Consider the following 20598-nt stretch of genomic DNA (forward strand, 5'->3'; position numbering starts at 1 on the left):
ACCTCTGGAAGAGCAGTCAGTGCTCTTAACCTCTGAGCCATCTCTCCAGCCCTCTACTGCGTCTTTTGGACATCATTTTTGTTGTTGCCATGTTGGGGTTGAACTCAGGGCCTTGTGCACACTAAACAAGTGCTGTACTACTAAGGTGCATGTCTGTCCCTGATGAAAGAATTTTCAGTAGTGCGCAGATGATCTAGGTTAAAAAAGACAAAGCAGGTCACTCTTGCTTGGGTGTCTGTTTCACATGGCTAACACAGTCTAATTAAATGTAAAGTTCAGTACTACAAAATCTCTTTAAGGTAAAACAGAAATATAGCCAGACACAGTGGCATGCACCTGTATTCCCAGCCACTTGGGAGTCTGAGGCAGGAGGATTTCATGAGCTGAGGAGTTGTAGGAAAGCTAGAGAACCAAAGCATAGACATGGCTTATAATAGGCAGCAGAGGTCTCTGACTTCTTCCTGGCTGGTTAACCATCTTTTTGAGTCTTGGTTCGATTTTTTTTTTTTTCAACACCCAGTGCTTAGCGTGGTTCCAGATTCATATGGATTTTCAATGTACAGACCTTTTTTTCCCCCCGTGTAAAAAGGTTTATATCAAAACTTATTATAGAACGTGACATAATACTTTAAAAATATACAGCCGAAAGCATATGTTTCAGGTTGGTTCATTTCACAGCAGCACAGAGGGGCTCTGCAGATCTCTGTATCGTGGTCTGGTTCACTGGGATGCTGCTTTTGTTTAGACATGGGGTTTTAATCCATGTATGTTGTGGTTTGAATGTAAAGCGTCCCTTGCAGGCTCATGTGTTTGCACGTTGGGTCCTCGGCTGGTGGTGCTGTTTGGGGAGGCTGGGGAGCCATTTGGACATGGAGTGCAGATGGCAGATACAGGGCTAGAGTTACCGCCTGCTTCTGGTTCCTGCCCTAGCTAACTCTGTGCTTCCTGAGTGCTAATCCTATATACCCCATGCCCTGTACTCCCACTGTGATGAACTGCATCCCCTGAGCCATGAACCAGGGTAAACCTTCTCCTCCAGAGTTGTTTCTGTCCGGCATTCTGGCAGGGCAGTGAGGAAAGTGACGACACAGAACATTGGTCTGGAGAAACAGAGCTGTGGCCGCCACGAGCCTGACTGTTTAGTTCGGGCCTTTAAAACTGGTTTGTGGGAGCAATGTGGAAGAGTTTGAAGCTGTAGGCTGCAGGTGCCAAATACAGAGCTTAATGGGATGTTCCGGTGGAAGTTCTGAAGACCAGAATGTAGATAGACAAGTAGACAGCAGGCCAAACTCATGATGTTTTAGAGGGGAGCAAAGACTACTTTTGTGGTTAGTGTTTTTGTCAACTTGATATAAGCTAGAGTCATCTTAGAAGAGGGAATGTCAGTTGAGAAAATGCCTCCATCAGATTGGCCTGTAGAGGGCCTGGCCTGCTGTGGATGGTGCCACCCAGGGGCTGGTGGTCCTGGGTTGTATAAGAAAGCAGGTTGAGCATGACGTGAAAAGCAAGCCAGTAAGCAGCACTCCTCCATGGTCTCTGCTTCCGTTTCTGCCTCTAGGTTCCTGCCCTGACTCTCTCCATCAGGGCCGTGAGCTGTAAGATGAAACAAACCCTTTCCTCCCCAAGTTGCTTTTGGCCGCGGTGTTTATCACAGTAGAAACCTAATAGGGCGGATACAACATCTCTATTCCATCCCCAACTCTGCCGGCTCTGGGGTATGGTCCTTGGCTTGACGGTCCTAGATGGCAGCTCTCACTGTCCTCTTCCAGGCCACACAGTGTAGGCATGGATGAAGGTTAAGGGCCACAGGCCCTCAGCCACATGCCACTCATTAGTCAACTGGCTCTCCTTGGAACAAGGAGACTACATTATGCCCTTCTGGAACTGTGTGTAAGCGGATCCTGTTACTGTGCGGGGAGAGAGAACAACCGAGGTGACCGGGGGTGGGTCACAGCTTTCAGGCTGTTCCTGTCATTAATCGCAGCCCTTCCATGACAGGCTGCCAGGACCGCTAGTGCCGCAGTCCGTTTCTGCTCTGGTTTCAGTTTGGCTTCTCTCAGTGACAGTGCTGGCTCTAAGTTCTGCTTTAACCCTTACTCAGATCTCTCTCTCTCTCTCTCTCATTTGTTTGCCCCTCTGGAGTTGGAGGCCTAGGGATGCCCGCATGGGTGGGAGAAGGCAGCAGGCAGGCAGCCGTCGTAGAGGCTGGGATGTGCTGCCTTCTGTTTACCTAGTTTCTGCTTAAAGCATTGGAGTGAACGGTTTCCCTCGAAGGGAACAGCTCTATGTGTCTATAGGAAGCCTGGATATTTCTCCTTCTCGTTTTCAAATGTGCATAGGTGGTGGTGGTGTATTGATGAATGTAAACTCCCTCTAAGTCTTAGTCTGGAGCCCTGCTTGAGGGCTCTGTTATGTCTGGCTTCTGCCTTTCCTGTGGACCAGCCTACTTGAATTCCAGGCTCCATATTTGAAAGTAGGCTTAGTAATACACCTGCCTTCCTGTTTGTTGAGAGGATTAAAGATGGTGATGGGTATAAATCACTTAGTGCAGAACCTGGCCCTGAGCGGGACACACACACACACACACACACACACACACACACACACACACACACACACACACACACACCCCTAATCATTAGCTGTGGCTATGTTTTCTAAGTCAGTGTACACTATAAGCAGCATTGTACAGACATCTTCTAAAGTACAAAGGACATAGTTTTAAAAGTTAGAAATCATTAGTATAGATTCTTAGGTGACTGATGGAAGGTCTTAGAACAAGTATTTGTAGCCCAGTGACCTAAGAGATTTAAAAGAAGCATTCTGTTTTAGCTTGTTTTTTGGTTTTTTTTTTTTTTTACTCAGTCAGGACACATGTTTATCGAGTACCTTGTGGTCCACGCAGGAGAGGCCATTACAGTTCAGCTTTGCTCTAGCTGAGACCTGGAGAAAGATCATTTTTGTATTAAGCATTCCTGGCTTTGCACTCGTCTGTCCATTTTGATTCCCTCTTGTATTCCAAGAAGGGTGGTTCTTTAGTGTCCAAAGACTCCATTTTCTGCACCCCTCTGTAGGCCTGAATGCTTGTGGGGAAGCCCAGCTTTGCTGGCTGTGCAGGTGGAACCCGGTGAGACTCTGCTGAGAGCATACACCCATCCAGGGCCCCAGATGCTGTTGGCGTCTTGTGCCATGCTCAGGCAGCACCACACCTCTGCTGAAGCCTGGAGTCAGGGAGTCTAGGCAGTGAATCATTTGCCCAGTAAGCAAGTCTGGTCTCCCTTGGCCGTGCCTGAAGGGATAGAGTGGGCAGAGGGCCAGGACTGGGAGAGGCTGTGGGCCGTGCCCTGGCTGTATTGTTTGCCTGGTAGTGGTCCCTGGCCACTCTCCTGTTGGGCTCTTACTGAGTCAGGGCAGAGGGACTGCTTCATGTTAGCAGCAGCTCTGTGGGCACTTGTAGCTCCTGGCTGTGGCTGGGGTTCTAGATCATTCGTCTTCTTCCCTTGGAGGCCTTGTGGTGCAGGAATGAAATGTCTCCGATGTCACCTTGGGCACCCTAAAGGCTGCGGTGGCGAGAGCATGGGCTTTTAGCTTTTCCTCTGGTGCAGAGTCATCTTCCCTAACTCTCCCCTTAGGTTTTTCCTTCTTATCTCAAGGCAGTTGGCAGAGCTTGGCTGAGTCCTGGGAAGACTGACGAAGCTTTCAGGGAATTACAGACTTAGAGAATGTCAGGTAGAGAAATGGAGTCCTGGAGAGGATCTCACAGGGGTGGCGCTAGGACTCGACATCCTGGGTCCATGTCTGCTGCTGTTTTCTTCTTCCTGCCTTGCTAAGGCTCAGGGGTAGTTCTCCTTTAGGTAAAAGAAGCATCGACACTGTGGTGTGTCTCCGTTCCTCACTCTTTCCCTCTTCCTCTTCCATATGAAGAGAATGGCCCGTGAGTCCTCTTGGACTCAGCCTCAACACTTACCAACTCATAGCTCTTCTTCCTTCTGCCCTCCACTCATTCCCACCTTTTATTATTTTGAAGGAAATCGCCAACACCCCGTGGATTCACGTGTAAATATTTCAGTGTGTCCCTTTAAAGCTTAAGGTACACCCTTTTGAACACACGCGCAGCTATGTGCTGAATCACATCAGCGAGCCAAGGATGAGCCTGACTCAGCCAAGACCTCTAGAGACTAAAGCAGAGGCTGAAAAAGCCCTTCAGGAGGCTACAGTGCTAGAAAACAAACAGGAGACAGGGAGGAGACATTAGACCCGACGTACAGAAGCAGCTGCCACCCGGGAGCGTTTGCGCTTCGCTCCCCAAAAAACCAACGAGAAAATGGGAAAGAACTTTCACAACTTAGGAAACCATGATGGGGAGTAAAAACACAGTTGAGGGATCGGGAGACAGAGCGACATAGCTCAGAAAGAAAGGAAGAGCAAAGAATGTGAAAAAAAAAACAAGTAGATGAGGAAAGAGAAGGAGATTGGAGTGGTTTAGAGCGTGAAGGGGCTTGCCTCTAAGACCGATGGCCTGAGTTTGATCATGGGAGGAGAGAACTGATCCCTGCAGCTGACCTTCAGCTTACACTTGCGTGCTGTAGCATGAATGTCTTCTCTACACATACACACAGACGCGCAGACACGCACATGCACACATACATACACAAATAAATATAATTTTTTTATTTCTAAGGCTGGAGAACTAGTCCATAAAACCCATTTCCAAACTAGCAGATAGTAGTAGAACCTTTGGGACATGAGGCCTGGCTGTCAGAAGTAGGTCGCCGAGTGGGGAGGATTTGAAAAGATGTAGCTCCGTTTCTGGGCTGTGACATGAGGACAGGACCCACTGCCGCTCAGTCCTCTGCAGTGAGCACTGTGCCCTCCTCGCTGTGTGGACTGAGATCCTCTGAAGCAGAGAACCTGAGTACATTTTTCCTCCCTTAGGTTGGTCCTGTCGGGTATCTTGGTCAGAGGGTGCCAAGTAACTGCCGTAGCCATTGTAGGCAGAATCTCCAAATTATCCCTTCTTCTGTAGCCCACACCCCACATTGCATCACTGGGGAACCCCCGGCCGAGGTGTTCCTTTCTCTGACTCTGCTCTCCTCTGCATAATCATCCCCCAACACTTTTCAACATTAACATGGGGAAGCAATAGAGAAAATGCATGGGTACATCTTAGTAACTGGCTAGGCAGGAGGGAGTTCTTGTTAAGAGCCTGACCCTGTGTGTGCTTCCTGGAGCAGGGTATCGTGGATTCTAGAAGAGAATGAGGTTTTTATCCTCCGGGAATCAGATCCCATGGCATTCTAGAGGAAAAGATGATAGACACTTAGATGCCCCAGCAGGGAGTATTTGGACGTGTGACCTATTGAATTGTGTGCAGTTGGTTTTGGCTGCTGAGGAAGGAGTAGCATTGGGATAGCAGAGAAGACGAGTTAGTGGGCCATAGCATTGAGGAAATTGAGTTAAGCCTTAAAGGCAGAGTTTCTTTCTCGTCTCTGGACCACATGGCACAGATGTGGAGAACAAGGCTATGAGGTGAGAAGGTGGATTCTGCTCCTGTCCCCCCCCCTCCCCCATCAACCAGACACAACTGACCTAATCTTTTCACATCTCTTTTGACTGGATATAACAGGGAGAGTCATCCCCCTACGTCTTAGAGAGGACTAAAGGACTCCGAAAGATGATTTTAGTAAGCAGCCATGTTCAGTTACACAGCGCATGATCCCAAATGAGCAGCTGTCCTATTTACGTATATAGCAGGAATGTATTACTATGCAGTATTATTATTAAGCTATAATGTGACTCACCTTGAAAACATTAAGTGAAGACAGATATCATACCACATCATTCTATCTTATGAAGTATTCACAATCGGTAAGTCAAAACCTGATTGGTGGTTTCTCATGCCTGGGAGGAGAGAGGAATGGGGACTACTGTTTGCTTAGTGGTTACAGGACTTCCTTTGGGGTGATGAAAATGTCCTGGAACCGATGCAGGTGGCAGCCATGCAGCGCCGTGGAGGAGCCGCACTCTACTGGATCGTTGGCTGTACAGTGCTTGATTGTCTGTTTCCTATTTCATCTCCAGTGACAAGTGTCGGACAGCATGTGAAGTGTACCAGTGCTGGTGCTGGGTAGACTAGGGCGTCAGAACGGGGTAGCCTGCCACCGCCTGCTGAGGTGGCAGACGGGTTTCAGACTGTAGTCCCTCTTTGTTGATGAGGACTCCTCCTAGGTCGTGGAGTCCAAAAGGGGCAAGTATGTGAGGTCAGCTGAGTAGGAGGTGGGTGGGATGGCGGTGAGCAGGTAGAACTGACCCGCAGGTAGCTGTCCTACTCCATGCGGACGGGCAGTCCATGGCTGAATCTTGCCCCTTCAGTCTTACATCTCGTTAACAAAGCCCTCAAACAGACTAATAGGAAACGTCATCTTTCTCTCTGTTGTACCCTGTTCCCACCACCCAGGGCTTTGGGTGCCTGGACCTCACTCGGTGTGTAGGAGAGCACTCTCTCTGAGGACAGTCAGTGGCTGGTGGCCTCTGGAATGGGAATGGGGAATTTCCTTAGTGTCAGTTGCCTGGCTATTTGAATGTCTACTTTCCTGTTGTTTCTGCCTTGGAAGATTCTGGGAAGGTTTTTTTTTTTTTGGTCTCTAAATATGGAGAGGAAGGATTTTTTTCTTTCCTTGTTTTGTATCTGCTCAAGCTCCTGGGTGGGGGAAGCCAGGGTGCGGAGGGATGAGAGGGTGTGGAGGAGGAGGGAACTTAGTCCATTAGGTCTAGGGTGGGGTTGTTTTCTTCCCAGAAGCCTCCAGTCCTGTAGCTACTGGTAATCCCGCCATACACGAAGGACTTGGAGCTCTTTGGCCCCTCTCCCTTCAAGATGTGACAGTTCAGTGGGCGGAGTAGGGGTGGAGAAGAGGGGTGTGGCTGTGTCTTGAAGCACCCCCTCTTCATCCTAAAAGTTGACCCAAGTACTGCCATCCTAGGCTCTGTTCTTTAGCTGTGGAGGGGTCTTTGCTGTCAGGGTCTGCAGTGTGAGTGAGGCATCTCGGTCCAGCCTACTTCAGAGGCCCTGTAGCACATGGAGGACAGTGAGAAACTTCTAGGTCAGCTTGGCACTCTGGGCTGAGAGTTAACTTGTTTTTACTGTTTTCCCAGGCCCAGCTAAATCCCTTTTAAAATGTAGTTGCTACACTGTCTCCAGCAGGTTTCTTCCTCACAGGGTGAAGAGGGAACCTTCCTTCTTGCTCTGAACTCCCACAGACAGATTCAGGCAAGGCTGTGTCCAGCTAAAGAGCTTTGCTCACACAAAGCTTTTGAACCATCCCACTTAGGACAAGGAGGTTTGTCCTGCACTTATCCAGACAGCTCCCTAGCCCCCCACTTGGCAGAGTGTACAGTATGGCACCTTAGTCAGTTACGTTTGGGGTGATTTTTAGCTAGATTGTCTCCCACCAGGTTACATTTATGGCTGGGACCACCATATGGGTGAGGCGGCTTCTTCAGCTGCCTCCTTAGGAGAGCCAGGCTGCCTCCCACACTGCAGTGCATTGGAGACCTCCCTGCACCAGCTCCTCTTCCTTGAGCGTGCTCACTGAGGATATCATGAGTGTGTGCGCATGTGTGTGCCTCTGACCCTCCCCAGCTCATCAGCCATTTCTCACTTGGTTGTGGGGGGCCTCCCTGGATTATGACGAAATCTCCAGGACCCAATAGGCAGACTTACTTAAGAGTGTCAGGAGTGTCCACAGCACATGGGCTCCATGTGTCTAAGGCAGCTATACAAAATGGTAAACTTATTTAAAACACGCATTTTTGGGGGGGTGGGGATGAGGTTTTTTGCCATATATATATATATATATATATATATATATATATATATATATATATATAGAGAGAGAGAGAGAGAGAGAGAGAGAGAGAGAAAGGATGGATAGATAGATAGATAGATAGATAGATAGATAGATAGATAGATAGATAGATAGATAGATATTTGTAACTCAGTTGTGTGGTTCCCGAACATGAACTTTGTAGATGATGTCAGTGTCACCGTGTCAGAAGGTGGGTGGGATATGCTTGTAAGGAAGTCACAGATGCCGTCTACACACTGTATCTGAAACTTTGAAAGTCCAACATGCGTCTCCAGTCCCTGGGACCTGTGAGAGGGTATAACCCAGGTGGCTGCCCCTCAGAAGAGTCCGTGTGACTCACAGCTCTTCTGTCAGTCACCCTGCGGCAGGAGAGCAGGCTCTCAAATCAGGCTGCCTGGGATCCAGCCCTGAACTGTGACACAAAGAGGGCAATACAGGCTGAGTTCCCCTAATCCTGAATGGGTAGGACCAGAAGAGTTTCAGAACTTGGGGTCCTTTCAGATTTGGAAGCACCTTTGTAGACTTTTACCTCTAAATTGTTTTTTTTTGGATAAGGGATGTTCAGCCTGGAATGCCTGCCTTGTGAGGGCATTGTGGGCACTTGAGATGATGCCAGCAGAAATACACGGTGTGGAATGAACATGTTGTGGGTAGATGTAAAATGGCGGTTCTGCTGTCTGCGCACGATGGGCAGAGCAGAGCCTGCAGGGGGTGGCAGGGGGATGGCGGAGACCCTGTGATTAATGCTTACCTGTCTTCTTCTTCTGTGTTGCTTTCTTCGTCAGTATTGATCCTGCAGAAAGTGGAGAATGGAGACCTGAGTAACAAGATTCTGAAGATCACTGACTTTGGGCTGGCTCGGGAGTGGCACCGGACCACCAAGATGAGCGCGGCGGGGACATACGCTTGGATGGCGCCCGAAGTCATCCGGGCTTCCATGTTTTCCAAAGGCAGTGATGTGTGGAGGTAAGATCCTGAGGTGCAGCCTCGGAGTTCCCGACAGGTCTGTTTTGCCTTCACGTTTCTGAACTTGTGATTGAGGTTGCGTCGGTCCAAGGCACCCCAAGTATGTCTGGGTGACCTCTCAAATAATCTGTACTGATTTCTGTGTTGCTAAGGGATGCTGTGGCAATTGCTTCATCCCTGAAGGCACTTTATGTGGTAGATAGCTCCTCAGGAGAGGTCAGCAGATTCCAGGGGCACCATGTACTTCCGTCTCTGACCTGTAGGGTGGGAAGTCACCCTACACCAAGCAGTAGCTTGGCTCAGCCACATTGCTGGGCTTCAGCGGCTGCTACTGCTGGACTCAAGGTGAACTTAACCCGGTGTCCTCCCTGAGCTCCTGAGCAATGCGTACTCTTTGTGCTGCCTTTCTTGATAACTTGGAAATTGTCCTTTCCAGTTATCTAGTTATTCTTCCACTCAAGACTCTGTATGTTGGACGTTCATCTAGAAATGGGAATAGATGGGTCCCCAGCAGGCCCTAAGAGCTGTGGAGTTACAGATTAGACATGGCCAGCCGTCTCTACTAGCAAGTGTCAGTCTAAGAGGTCACAAGGACATAGATTTAAAAAAAAAATCATGTTGCCATTGAGGGAGGATGAGCTGCCATAGGATAGACGTTGTCCGACATGTCTGAAAGTAGTGACACCTTCACCTGTGTAAGAAAAGACTGGGTTATCAGTGCACCTCAGCCTAGGACCAGTGCTTCCTCTCACGTGACAGAGTAAGCACGTGTGCGTGTGTTTATGTTTCTATGCATGGGTATTTCCTTTAAAGTGACTTCTTTAAAGTATGTAGGTCAGTACTTGTTAGCATCTATAAAGCTCACTTCAGGACTGGGATGTGGCTCAGCAGGTAGAGTAGTGTGCACAGGACCCTGGATTTCGATCCTCAGCACCAGAGAACTGGGTGTGGTGGTATGGGTATGTAATCCCAGTACTCTAGAGGTGGAGGCAGGAAGATCAGAGGTTCCGCTAGTAGAGGCCAGCCTGGGATAGGCAAAACTCAAAAAACAGAAACAAAGACCCAACGAAACCTAAATAAGCTGAAGTACATGAGTAAATTGAGCGTCGTCCACCACTGTTACCTGCTTCCTACGCTGCTATAACACGTTTCCACACACCAGATGATTTAAAGCCATAGAGATTTGCTCTTTCATAGCTCTGGAGGCCAAAAGTGTGAAACAGGTACAGCAGGGCCCTGTCCTAAAGATCCTAGAGGAGACCCCAGTCCACTTATGGACTCTAAGTTCTAGAACATCAACAGATATCGTTCAGGCCTTCATTTAACCCACTGCGATCACTGTTTCCAAAAGGGGAGGCATGAGAAACCCCATGCCTCCTGCTTGTCATACTTTCTCCCCGTCTGACCTATTTGCTGTCTCCAGGTTAGACTCCCATGGCCATTTCACATCAGTGGACTCACATAATCCGGGTTCCTCCGTCACTCACTTCTCACATTTAACGTGCTCACAAGTCCACCCATGTGGTAGCTTCATTAGAAATGCATCCCTTTTACGGCTTTTTAGTATTCTGTGATACAGGCAGGCCATGTTTGCTCACTTGCTCATTCATTACGTGATAGCGATTTTTCTCTTTGGGGGATGTTATGAGTAAGACTACTGTGGACCTGGACACACGAATTCTTTTGCGACTCTGTGTTTTCTGCTCACTTGGGCATGTGCCTTCATGCATTTGAGTAGATGTGTAACTTTTTGAGGAACGAACAAACCGTTTTGTCCACAGATGCTCCGTTGAAATCACAGTGGTCCATTCCACCAACTTCTCCACTTCCATCTGTCACTTGGTGCAGCTGTTTGAGTTGTACCTAGTCTGTGAGGCAGTGTTTCACTGGGTTGTTGTTTGTTTGTTTGTTTTCCGAGACAGAGTTTCTCTGTGTAGTTTTGGTGCCTGTCCTGGAACTCACTCTGTAGCCCAGGCTGGCCTCAAACTCACAGAGATCCTCCTGGCTCTGTCTCCCGAGTGCTGGGATTAAAGGCGTGCGCCAGCGTGTGCCACCACTGCCCGCTGCCTGGTTTCACTGCATTTTCAATTTGCATTTCCTGAATGACTGTTGAAGTTGAGTCTCTCTTGTGTTCATTGAGCGTTGTGTATCTTCCCAGGACACCTCTCTGTTCAACTCTTTTGCCAATTAAAAACTGGCTTGTCTTTTGTTATTTTTGAGTTTTAAAATATTTTTATTATTACATGTATTTTAATACATGATTTAAATTTTTTTTCCACTCTGTATTTTTTGGCTAATTCTCAGTTGTGTAGTTTGAAACCCAAATGGTTCTTAGTTTTCTCTTCTCGACTGACATTTGGTGTCAGCCTCAGAAAGCATTACTTCAGTCAGGGCTGTGAAGATTCTTAGCTCTGTTTCCTTCTAGGGATTTTATAATCTTGGTTCTCACCCTGGGGTTTCTGATCCATGTTGACTTGATTTTCATGTGGTGTAAGGTGGAGGCCAAGCTTTATATTTTTGTGTCTGTTCACTTGTGTCGGGACCACGCATTGAAGAGACTGTTCCCTTCCCGTGGAAACACTCTGTCATCTTTGCCAGAAACATCGCATGGGACATGGGAGGTTTGTTCCTGGGCGCTCAGTTCTCGGTTAACATGTCTGTGTCTGTGGCTAAGGTCTGAGGGTAAGCCAGTATCACCGTGTCCTGATAAACATGTGGCTTTGTAGTAAGCTCTGAAGTTAGCAAAGAGAGTCCTCCAATTCTGCTTTCTAATTCTTTATAAATCTTAGCATCATTTTGTTAATTTTGCAAAATAAGCAACTGGGATTTTATTATTATTATTATTATTATTATTATTATTATTATTATTATTATTTTAAAGACTGGCCTCATATAGCACCTGCTGGCTTCAGATTAGATAAATAGGCAAAGATGCTCTTGAACTCCAGATCCTTCTGCTTTTGTGTCCCCAAGCACTGGGATTATAGGTGCCATCGCCTCAGTGGACACCTAGGATTTTCAGAGGAATTGCGTTTAACCTGTGAATTATTTGGAGGACTGTGGACATCCTAGAGATAGTGTTTTTCAAGCCATAAATGTGAGACGTTCTCATTGGTTTAATTTCTTTCGGAGTTATTTGGTACTCTGTATATCCATTCTCATCTTGCTGTGTGTTAGTTACAGAGTGAAGTACCTACTTGGGAGTAAGTTCTCCTCCTTGTCAAGTGTTTGACCTGATAGTTCACTGCTCCAGATCTCTGAAAACAGCAGTCCCGTTGCGGCTCAACACTCTCACTGTCTCACCACACACGGGTGGGACTGGTACTAATTAGTCCTCGTTGGTGTATTAATTAACCTGGTATGACAAGGAGACCCATCAATATGGAAGCTTCCATAAGAGAAGTGTATTTCTGCTTCAAGGAGTAGTCCAGGCAGCCCAGGTTGGCAGGACAGCTGTGCCCTGCGAGACCCAGGTCCTCCGGGTTCCCTTCCTGTCTTTGTCCCAGTGGTTTAATCTGAGCTGCAGTTACTTCTGTGTTATAGTCTGCAGGAAAGGAGGCCAAGCTTATCCATGGCCAGAAGCTTGTCTTTGATGTGAAGACAGTCTGCATGGTGTACACGGCTCCTCCATCCTGTCTCATTACCTGCTCTCGCTTGTACACAGCTCACCCATCCCCTTGCCTGCACTCACTTGTACACAGCTCCCCTGTCCTGTCCCATTACCTGCTCTCGCTTGTACACAGCTCCCCTGTCCTGTCTCATTACCTGCTCTCGCTTGTACACAGCTCCTCTGTCCCATTACCTGCTCTCGCTTGTACACAGCTCCTCTGTCCCATTACCTGCTCTCACTTGTACACAGCTCCTCTGTCCCATTACCTGCTCTCACTTGTACACAGCTCATCCGTCCCATTACCTGCTCTCACTTGTACACAGCTCCCAGTCCCCTTGCCTGCTCTCGCTTGGCTCTGAAGACACCAAATGCAGCTTTGGCTACTGTGTGTCCAGCTAAAGCTCTCTCGGGAACAGGGACCCCTGAGTCACAGCTACTGGGCATGCTCTCCTTCGCTTACCTCTCTGTAGCTAGAGTTTTCCTGCCTGGCCCACAGTCAGGACAAATCTCTCTCACCCACCAGTCCCACAGCCGCTCAGACCCAACCAAGTAAACACAGAGACTTATATTGGTTACAAACTGTATGGCCATGGCAGGCTTCTTGCTAACTGTTCTTACAGCTTAAATTAATCCATTTCTATTAATCTATACCTTGCCACGTGGCTTGTGGCTTACCGGTACTTTACATCTTCCTTGTCCTGATGGCGGCTGGCAGTGTCTCCCTCACCCAGCTTCCTGTTCTCTCAATTCTCCTCTCTGTTAGTCCCGCCTATACTTCCTGCCTGGCCACTGACCAATCAGTGATTTATTCATTGACCAATCAGCAACACATTTGACATACAGACCATCCCACAGCACTTCCCCTTTTCTTTTCTTAAAAAGGAAGGTTTTAACCTTTACACATCTCCAAAGTCAGCTTGGTATATTTGGGAATTTGGGCGTAGCTTCTCTTACTACTTCCTGCTGGAGGGGGGCGCTGTATCTTATGGGGACACAAAGAATATTTTAGGGTTATAGAGTAGTCCATGAGGGTGTATCGTCTGAGCCAGTTGCCTTGAAACGGTTCTGGATGTTGGATCATCTGGGCCATGGTGTCATCAGAGACCTTTCAGGGGGTCTTGGCTGGTCAAATCTGATGTGTCTTAATCTGGAACAAATCCATAGCCTCTGGCTTTCTGTGGAAACAAAAGCAGAGCCTCCTTTCCAAAGCAACATATCCTTACATCCAAATTTTGAAGTCAAGGTACCTTTAAAATATACATTTTGGCGGCTGGGCGGTGGTGGCGCATGCCTTTAATCCCAGCACTCGGGAGGCAGAGCCAGACGGATCTCTGTGAGTTCGAGGCCAGCCTGGGCTACCAAGTGAGTTCCAGGAAAAGGCGCAAAGCTACACAGAGAAACCCTGTCTCGAAAAAACAAAAAAAAACCAAAAAAAAAATATACATTTTGGCATAACTCAACAGCTTTTGTAATCAAATGTTTTTCTTCAGTTACAAATATCAAAGAGAACATAATCCAGATTCTCTGTGTGGTAGCCATCTTTACGTGGCTTATTTTTTTTTATATTAGCTTGAGCCTATTGCTTTAAACTGCAGCCTTCTAAGCCTGAAACGGCGCTGGCGCTGTGGCTGCTGGCTCCGCCCACTTCAGCTTCCCAACATGGCGGTGATACGTTTTCTGCCAGCTCTGGGAGCCATCAACTCTCAGAAATAGTGGGTCTATGCTTCTATCAAGAAGTGTGTAGCCCAGAAACCTCTTTTTTTTTTTTTTTTTTGTACTAGCAAAGGCTAAATCCACCACACAGCTTAATGTGCCACTTGCAGAGGCCTCATTCCCGCCATACTGCAGGTCGAGCATGCATGCCAGGAACCCGCCATAGTAGCTCAAACATGCAGGCTGCTGCTAGCTTAAAAGAGACAACTAGGAGGTGTTTTTAGCTCCGTTTTAGAATCTTTTTTCTCAGGTTTTAGGTGGAAACTCTTGCCACCACGTTGGACGCCATTTGTAGCTAGAGTTTTCCTGCCTGGCCCACAGTCAGGACAAATCTCTCTCACCAACCAGTCCCACAGCCGCTCAGACCCAACCAAGTAAACACAGAGACTTACATTGCTTACAAACTGTATGGCCATGGCAGGCTTCTTGCTAACTGTTCTTACAGCTTAAATTAATCCATTTCTATTAATCTATACCTTGCCACGTGGCTTGTGGCTTACCGGTACTTTACATCTTCCTTGTCCTGATGGCGGCTGGCAGTGTCTCCCTCACCCAGCTTCCTGTTCTCTCAATTCTCCTCTCTGTTAGTCCCGCCTATACTTCCTGCCTGGCCACGGGCCAATCAGTGATTTATTTATTGACCAATCAGCAACACATTTGACATACAGACCATCCCACAGCAGCTCTCCTTACAGGATAATGTGCATATTCTCCTGTCTCGCTTCTCTCAGGTTTTGTTCTTTACTCAGTTGCTGCTGCTGCTGCTGCTGCTGCTGCTGCTGCTGCTGCTGTGATATGGACAGACTCACCAGGTTCCATGCCTGTTCTTGGCAGGATGGGAGTGTGAGCACCTGGTTTAGGGTCTTATAGTGACAGAAGTGTCAGTCAGGAAAGGACAGGGCTACTGAGGGGCTTGTTTGTCTTCCATGGGGGAAGACTCTTTCAGCTTTTACCCAAATACCCTGTTAACAAGTCTGAGATTTGGGTCTTGTCCCTAAAATCACTGCTGGTGAAAGCCAGTTGAAGAAGCTGTAATGGGAGCCATCCTAACAGGACAGGCGGAGTGGTGAGCTTCAGACCATTGGGTAACATCTTCCGGGAAAATACCTTAAATATTGTCACGTGGTCTGCCAGTATCTTAGTTGGGGTTTCTGTTGCTGGGATGAAACAGAAAGCAACTTGGAGATGAGAGGGTGTATTCAGCGTATGCTTCCACATCAATGTTTATCGTGGAAGGAAGTCAGGACAGGAACTCAAGCAGAGCAGGAACATAAAGGCAGGAGCTGAAGCAGAGGCCATGGAGGAGTGGTGTTTACTGGCTTGCTCTTCATGGCTTGCTCAGCCTGCTTTCTTTAGAACCCAGGACCACCCGCCGAGGGGTGGCACCACCCACAATGGGCTGGGCCCTCCCCCATCAATCACTAATTAAGAAATGCCCTATAGGCTTGCCTGATCTTATGGAGGCATTTTCTCAATTGAGGCCCCCTCCTCTCTGATGACTCTAGCTTGTGTCGAGTTGACATAAAATTAGACAGCACAACCAATGACTCTGTAGCTTAGATTGTCCTCAGGGAGGCTGGAGAAATGGTTCAGTGGTTAAGAGTGCATACTGGCCAGGTGGTGGTGGCGCATGCCTTTAGTCCCAGCATTTACTTGGGAGGCAGAGGCAGGCAGAGCTCTGTGAGTTTGAGGCCAGCCTAGTCTACAGAGCGAGTTCCAGGACAACCAAGGCTATGCAGAGAAACCTTGTCTTGAAAAACTAACAACAACAACAACAAAGAGTGCATACTGCTCTTGCAGAGGATCCAAGCTTAGTTTGCAGCATCCACGTTGGGCAACTTAAAAACTGCCAGTAACTAACTGGAGAGGATCCAATACTCTCCTGGACTCTGGAGACACCTGTACTCACAAGTACACATTTCCTTCCCCCATAATTAAAAAAATTAAGTAAATTTTTTTTAATAATAAAATTGCTCACCGTGGCTCAGCTCCAACAGGGCTCCCTGCAAGGGTGGACACACGTCTAGGAACTTGTAGAAAGCTGATTCTAAACTGACTTGTGATTCTTTTACTCCTGCAAGTGCCACGTATTTAGTTTTTACTGTGTGCCATGCTCGGGTCTCCGTCCTCATCCTCCCTCTCCTCAACTCTCATGCCTCTAGGTAGAGCAGATCACAGACAACCAACAGCCCAGCAAGGTAGAGCCTCCCTCACGGATGCTGCAGGGGGTCGAGCCCTGACTCCTCCCTCTTACAGGTGGCCTGAGACTTCTTCATTGGCTACCTAGAGGGGCCTAGTGGGAAACCACCAGAGAAGGGATGCCAGGACACAAACCGGGCATATTTAGGTCTTTGAAACACTCTGTACTTAGGGCCCAGACACTAATCATCTTTGCTTGGTAAAAGCTTCCGAGTGTGACTACTGTCTGGGTAAGTCACAGTCAAGGTTTGGCAGAAGTATAGTTTTTCTTTATTTCCACCCTGTCCTCCCATTCCTCCCTCATTCCCTCTCTCCCTGCTAAAGGTTATTTGCTTTTCCCACTCCGGTCTGGTTTAGGGTTTCCTCTTTGTGCCCTGGTAAGTCTGTTGTGGCTTACCTCTGTATCCTGTCCTCATTTTGTTTTTTCTGTACCTCTCACTAATTTCTCTGTGGAAGACCTATGTCTTTTACCCTGCTTTCCAGTGTCTGGAGCTGGGCATCTATATATACCACTAAACCCATCTAAGATTTCACTTTCTTCGATTGCCAAGTAGTGCTCATACTTGCCTATATCCTTGCAAGGATTCAGAATGATGTTGTAAAATGCCATACTCCCTGTACATGCAGGGTATCAGGAAAGGTGCCAGGCATGGTGGCACATGCCTTTAGTCCCGGCGCTCCAGGAGGCAGAGGCAGGCAGATCTCTGAGTTCGAGGCCCGCCTGGTCTACAGAATGAGTTCCAGGAAAATCCAGGGCTACACAGAGAAAACAAACAAGCAAAAAATAAACAAACTAAAAACGAAGTATGATAGGTTTGGCAGAGGGGCACAGTGTCAGAGTGCTTGCCTAGCATGTGCAAAACTGTAGGCTCAGTCTCCAGCATTGCATGAAAATATGAAGGAAAACAAGAGTCTAGTGTTTGGGTGCACACCTGTAATCCTAGCACTCAGAAGACTGGAGCAGGATAGGAAGTTTGAAGCAGCCTGGGCTACATAGCAAGGCCCTTTAAAAAAGCAAGGTATCCTGATACATATAGGGTTGCTGATTATCATCATCATCATTTTGCCTTTACAAAAAAATTTTTTTTTTTTTTTTTTTTTGGTTTTTCGAGACAGGGTTTCTCTGTGTAGTTTTGCGCCCTTTCTGGAACTCACTTTGTAGACCAGGCTGGCATCGAACTCACAGAGATCCGCCTGCCTCTGCCTCCCGAGTGCTGGGATTAAAGGCGTGCGCCACCACCGCCGGGCTACAAAAATTTTTAAATTAGATTGATTTATTTTATTTTATATGTGTGAGTGTTTTGCATGTATGTATGTATTTATTTATTTTTTAAAGAGTTACCTTATTATGGGGGGTGGGGGTGCACATTACCCAGAAGATGGTGCTAGATACCCTGGAACTGGAGTTACAGATGGTGATGAGCTGACATGTGGGTGCTGGGAATCGAACCAGGATCCTTTGCAAGAACAGCCAGTGTGCTTAACCACTGAACCATCTCCCCAGCCCCGTTTTGCATGTATTTATATGTGTGTACTACGTGCATGCCCAGTGCCCATGGAGATGGGAAGGGGGTGTCGGATCCCTTGGAACTGGAGTTACAGATGGTTATTAGCCACCATGTGGGTGCTGGAACTGATTCTGGGTTCTATTCAAGAGTAGCAAGTGCTCTTAACCACCGAGAAACCCCTCCAGATCCATCATCATCATCCTCATTTAATTAGTACAGCCTTTGTTGCAGCTGCACACTACTGAGGAGCGTTACAATAAATTTGAGGTCGGTGTGGCAGGTACAAGTAGAGCCTGCTTTTTGAGTACTCACAGACTTATGTTTTCCTGTCCTAACTTATTCTTGGAAGGACGGAATGCTGTGTAGTTTTGCGTGGTTTTGATTGTGGCTCTATAGACTAATTCTTCCATTATGCTTTGTGCTCCACATTTCCTGATTCATAGGCGATAAAGACATGTTTCTGTGGACTTACTAGGTTGGGAGACACTGAGTTCTCACAGCTAGTGTGCCGCTCTACCCTGCTGACACAGTCTACCCTGTGGAACTTTACTCACAGAGCTAGACAGAGGCTTCTGTGAAGGTCCTGTTTGTACCAATCTGGAGTCAGAAATGTGTATTAACCTAGAAGACATTTAAAGAAATCTTTTGCAGGAACAAAATCCATGTTAAATAAGTGCTCATTGGTTTTCTAAAAAAAAAAAAAAAAAACAAAAACGTATCTGTGACAAAAGTTGTCTTAAAAATAGCAAGATTCTGTTTGGAGAGAGAGTCTCTTCTACAGGCATATTTCATTAACACTAACAGAATCCATCATGGTGGTGCACGCCTGTAATCCTAGCCCTCAGGAGGCTGAGACAGGAGGATTAAGAGTTCCAGGCCAAGGCTAAGCTACATAGTAAGACCTTGTTCTAAAACAATAAAACTGCTGTAGCCATTGAGTACTTATTTAAGCTCTTAAAGACTCATTTGATTTTCTGGCAACTTGTGAGTCTAATATAGTGTTATTTGCTCTCTCCAGAGGAGATATTACAGGCTCAGAGCAATGGAGTGATTTGCCCATGGATTTGTGGGTAGGGAATGATGGGCCAACACTTTAAACCAGATGTGTACCTCGCTCCAGAGTCTCTGCTTTTCGCTAGTAGGCTTTGTGGCTTCCCTTTATGTTAGTGTGTCTATTCCATTAGTCTTCTGCGGGTTGAGGGTGATGTGGGATAAACCTTGGTAGCTGTTTTGACGAGGTAGTAGCTGTTGTTTCTTATATAGTTTCTACCTTGTTCCTCTCCCCAGCTATGGAGTGCTGCTTTGGGAGCTGCTGACTGGTGAGGTCCCCTTCCGAGGCATTGATGGCTTAGCAGTGGCTTACGGAGTGGCCATGAACAAGCTCGCCCTTCCTATTCCTTCTACATGTCCAGAACCTTTTGCCAAACTCATGGAAGGTAAGGAACTCCTGGCCCGAGGAGAGCTGGTGGCTGTGTACCTTTACACAGCACTCAGATGACATTTCCTCATGTCATGAGGTCTGCTGCAGAAAGAGGAGATGGAGTATTAGCCACCCAGGGCAAGAGTCGGGAGGGAGAGCTGTTTCTAGACAGTGGCCACACCCTGCCAAAGCAGGTTCCTTTCTGCAGTGACTATAGCAATTAGTAACTAAAACCTGCTGTCTTGCATTCCAGTGTCTCATTGTGTAATACAAAATAAGCTACAGTGGCATTTGTTCCCAGACCTGAGTATCTTGTGTGTAGAACTGAAGGTCATCAGGGAAGAAAGGGACTCTCAAATCACTGAGTTGGAAACAGAATTTGTGAGACATGCGAAGCTAAGCCAAGTGAGGAGGGAAGGGGCCTACTGTGTTGGTGGCCAGGAGCAACTGGGTAGAGTGCACTCTTCTGACTCACCCTGATGCTTTTCTCGGGCACGGTAGCTTGTGTGTGTGGGGAAAGTGGGGGCATAGTCACCCCTGGTGCACTTGTGAGCGGTTAGCTGGCAGCAGTGTCGGGCCCCAGAAGCTTGGTTCTCGCTTCCCTTGCACTGGCTCAGCAAGAGCGTACAGGACAGCGCAACTGACTTCCACTTTCCCCTCTTCCATTCAGACTGCTGGAACCCCGACCCCCACTCACGGCCATCTTTCACGAGTATCCTGGACCAGCTCACGACCATACAAGAGTCTGGTTTCTTTGAGATGCCCAAGGACTCCTTCCACTGCCTGCAGGATGACTGGAAACATGAGATTCAGGAAATGTTTGACCAACTCAGGGCCAAAGAAAAGGTAGAGAAGAGGGAAAGGCATGCCTTGTCTTAGCAGAACTGCTTCACTGGGGTTCTGGACTCAGTGCGCCCGGCCACTGATGTCAGTGCCTTCCTCCTTGGAGTCTGCTTGACTGTCCACAGCACAGGAGCAGCTGTGGACAGCTGCCAGCAAGTGTTTCCTCCTGCTACCTTAAAATGGACAGTTCTGGAAGGGTGTCCAGGTTCCACAGGGCCCTTCGAGAGGGAGGGCCGTTCCATGAAGGGGTCCGTCAGCCCTGAGAGTCGCCAGCAGAGCATCTTGTGTGGTCTTTTGGAGTCAGTCAGAAACAGGATAGGCATTTGGCACCTCTTGGCTTGCTGGAGTCTGATTCTGGGTTTGGTGGCCGTTCCTCCAGTGGCCCTTATGTTTTTTCTGTGGTCTGATCCTAGCAGTCAGTGTCCACACGGGTGAAACTGATTTTGTGCAATTGTTTGCCCTGTGCCGTCTGGG

General features: G+C 47.7%; 1 protein-coding gene across 1 annotated transcript in view; it reads left to right on the forward strand.

Annotated features, from left to right (window-relative positions):
* The window catches only part of Map3k9 (mitogen-activated protein kinase kinase kinase 9), a 76852-nt gene that overhangs the window by 36877 nt on the left and 19377 nt on the right, over window positions 1-20598 (forward strand). The window contains 3 exon segments of the mRNA XM_052739405.1: window positions 8651-8831; window positions 19149-19297; window positions 19952-20127. Coding sequence (XP_052595365.1) covers window positions 8651-8831; window positions 19149-19297; window positions 19952-20127 — 506 coding nt within the window.

The sequence above is a fragment of the Peromyscus californicus genome, unplaced genomic scaffold (genome assembly GCF_007827085.1).
Source record: "Peromyscus californicus insignis strain IS unplaced genomic scaffold, ASM782708v3 Scaffold_15__1_contigs__length_86483966, whole genome shotgun sequence".
Lineage (NCBI taxonomy): Eukaryota > Metazoa > Chordata > Mammalia > Rodentia > Cricetidae > Peromyscus > Peromyscus californicus.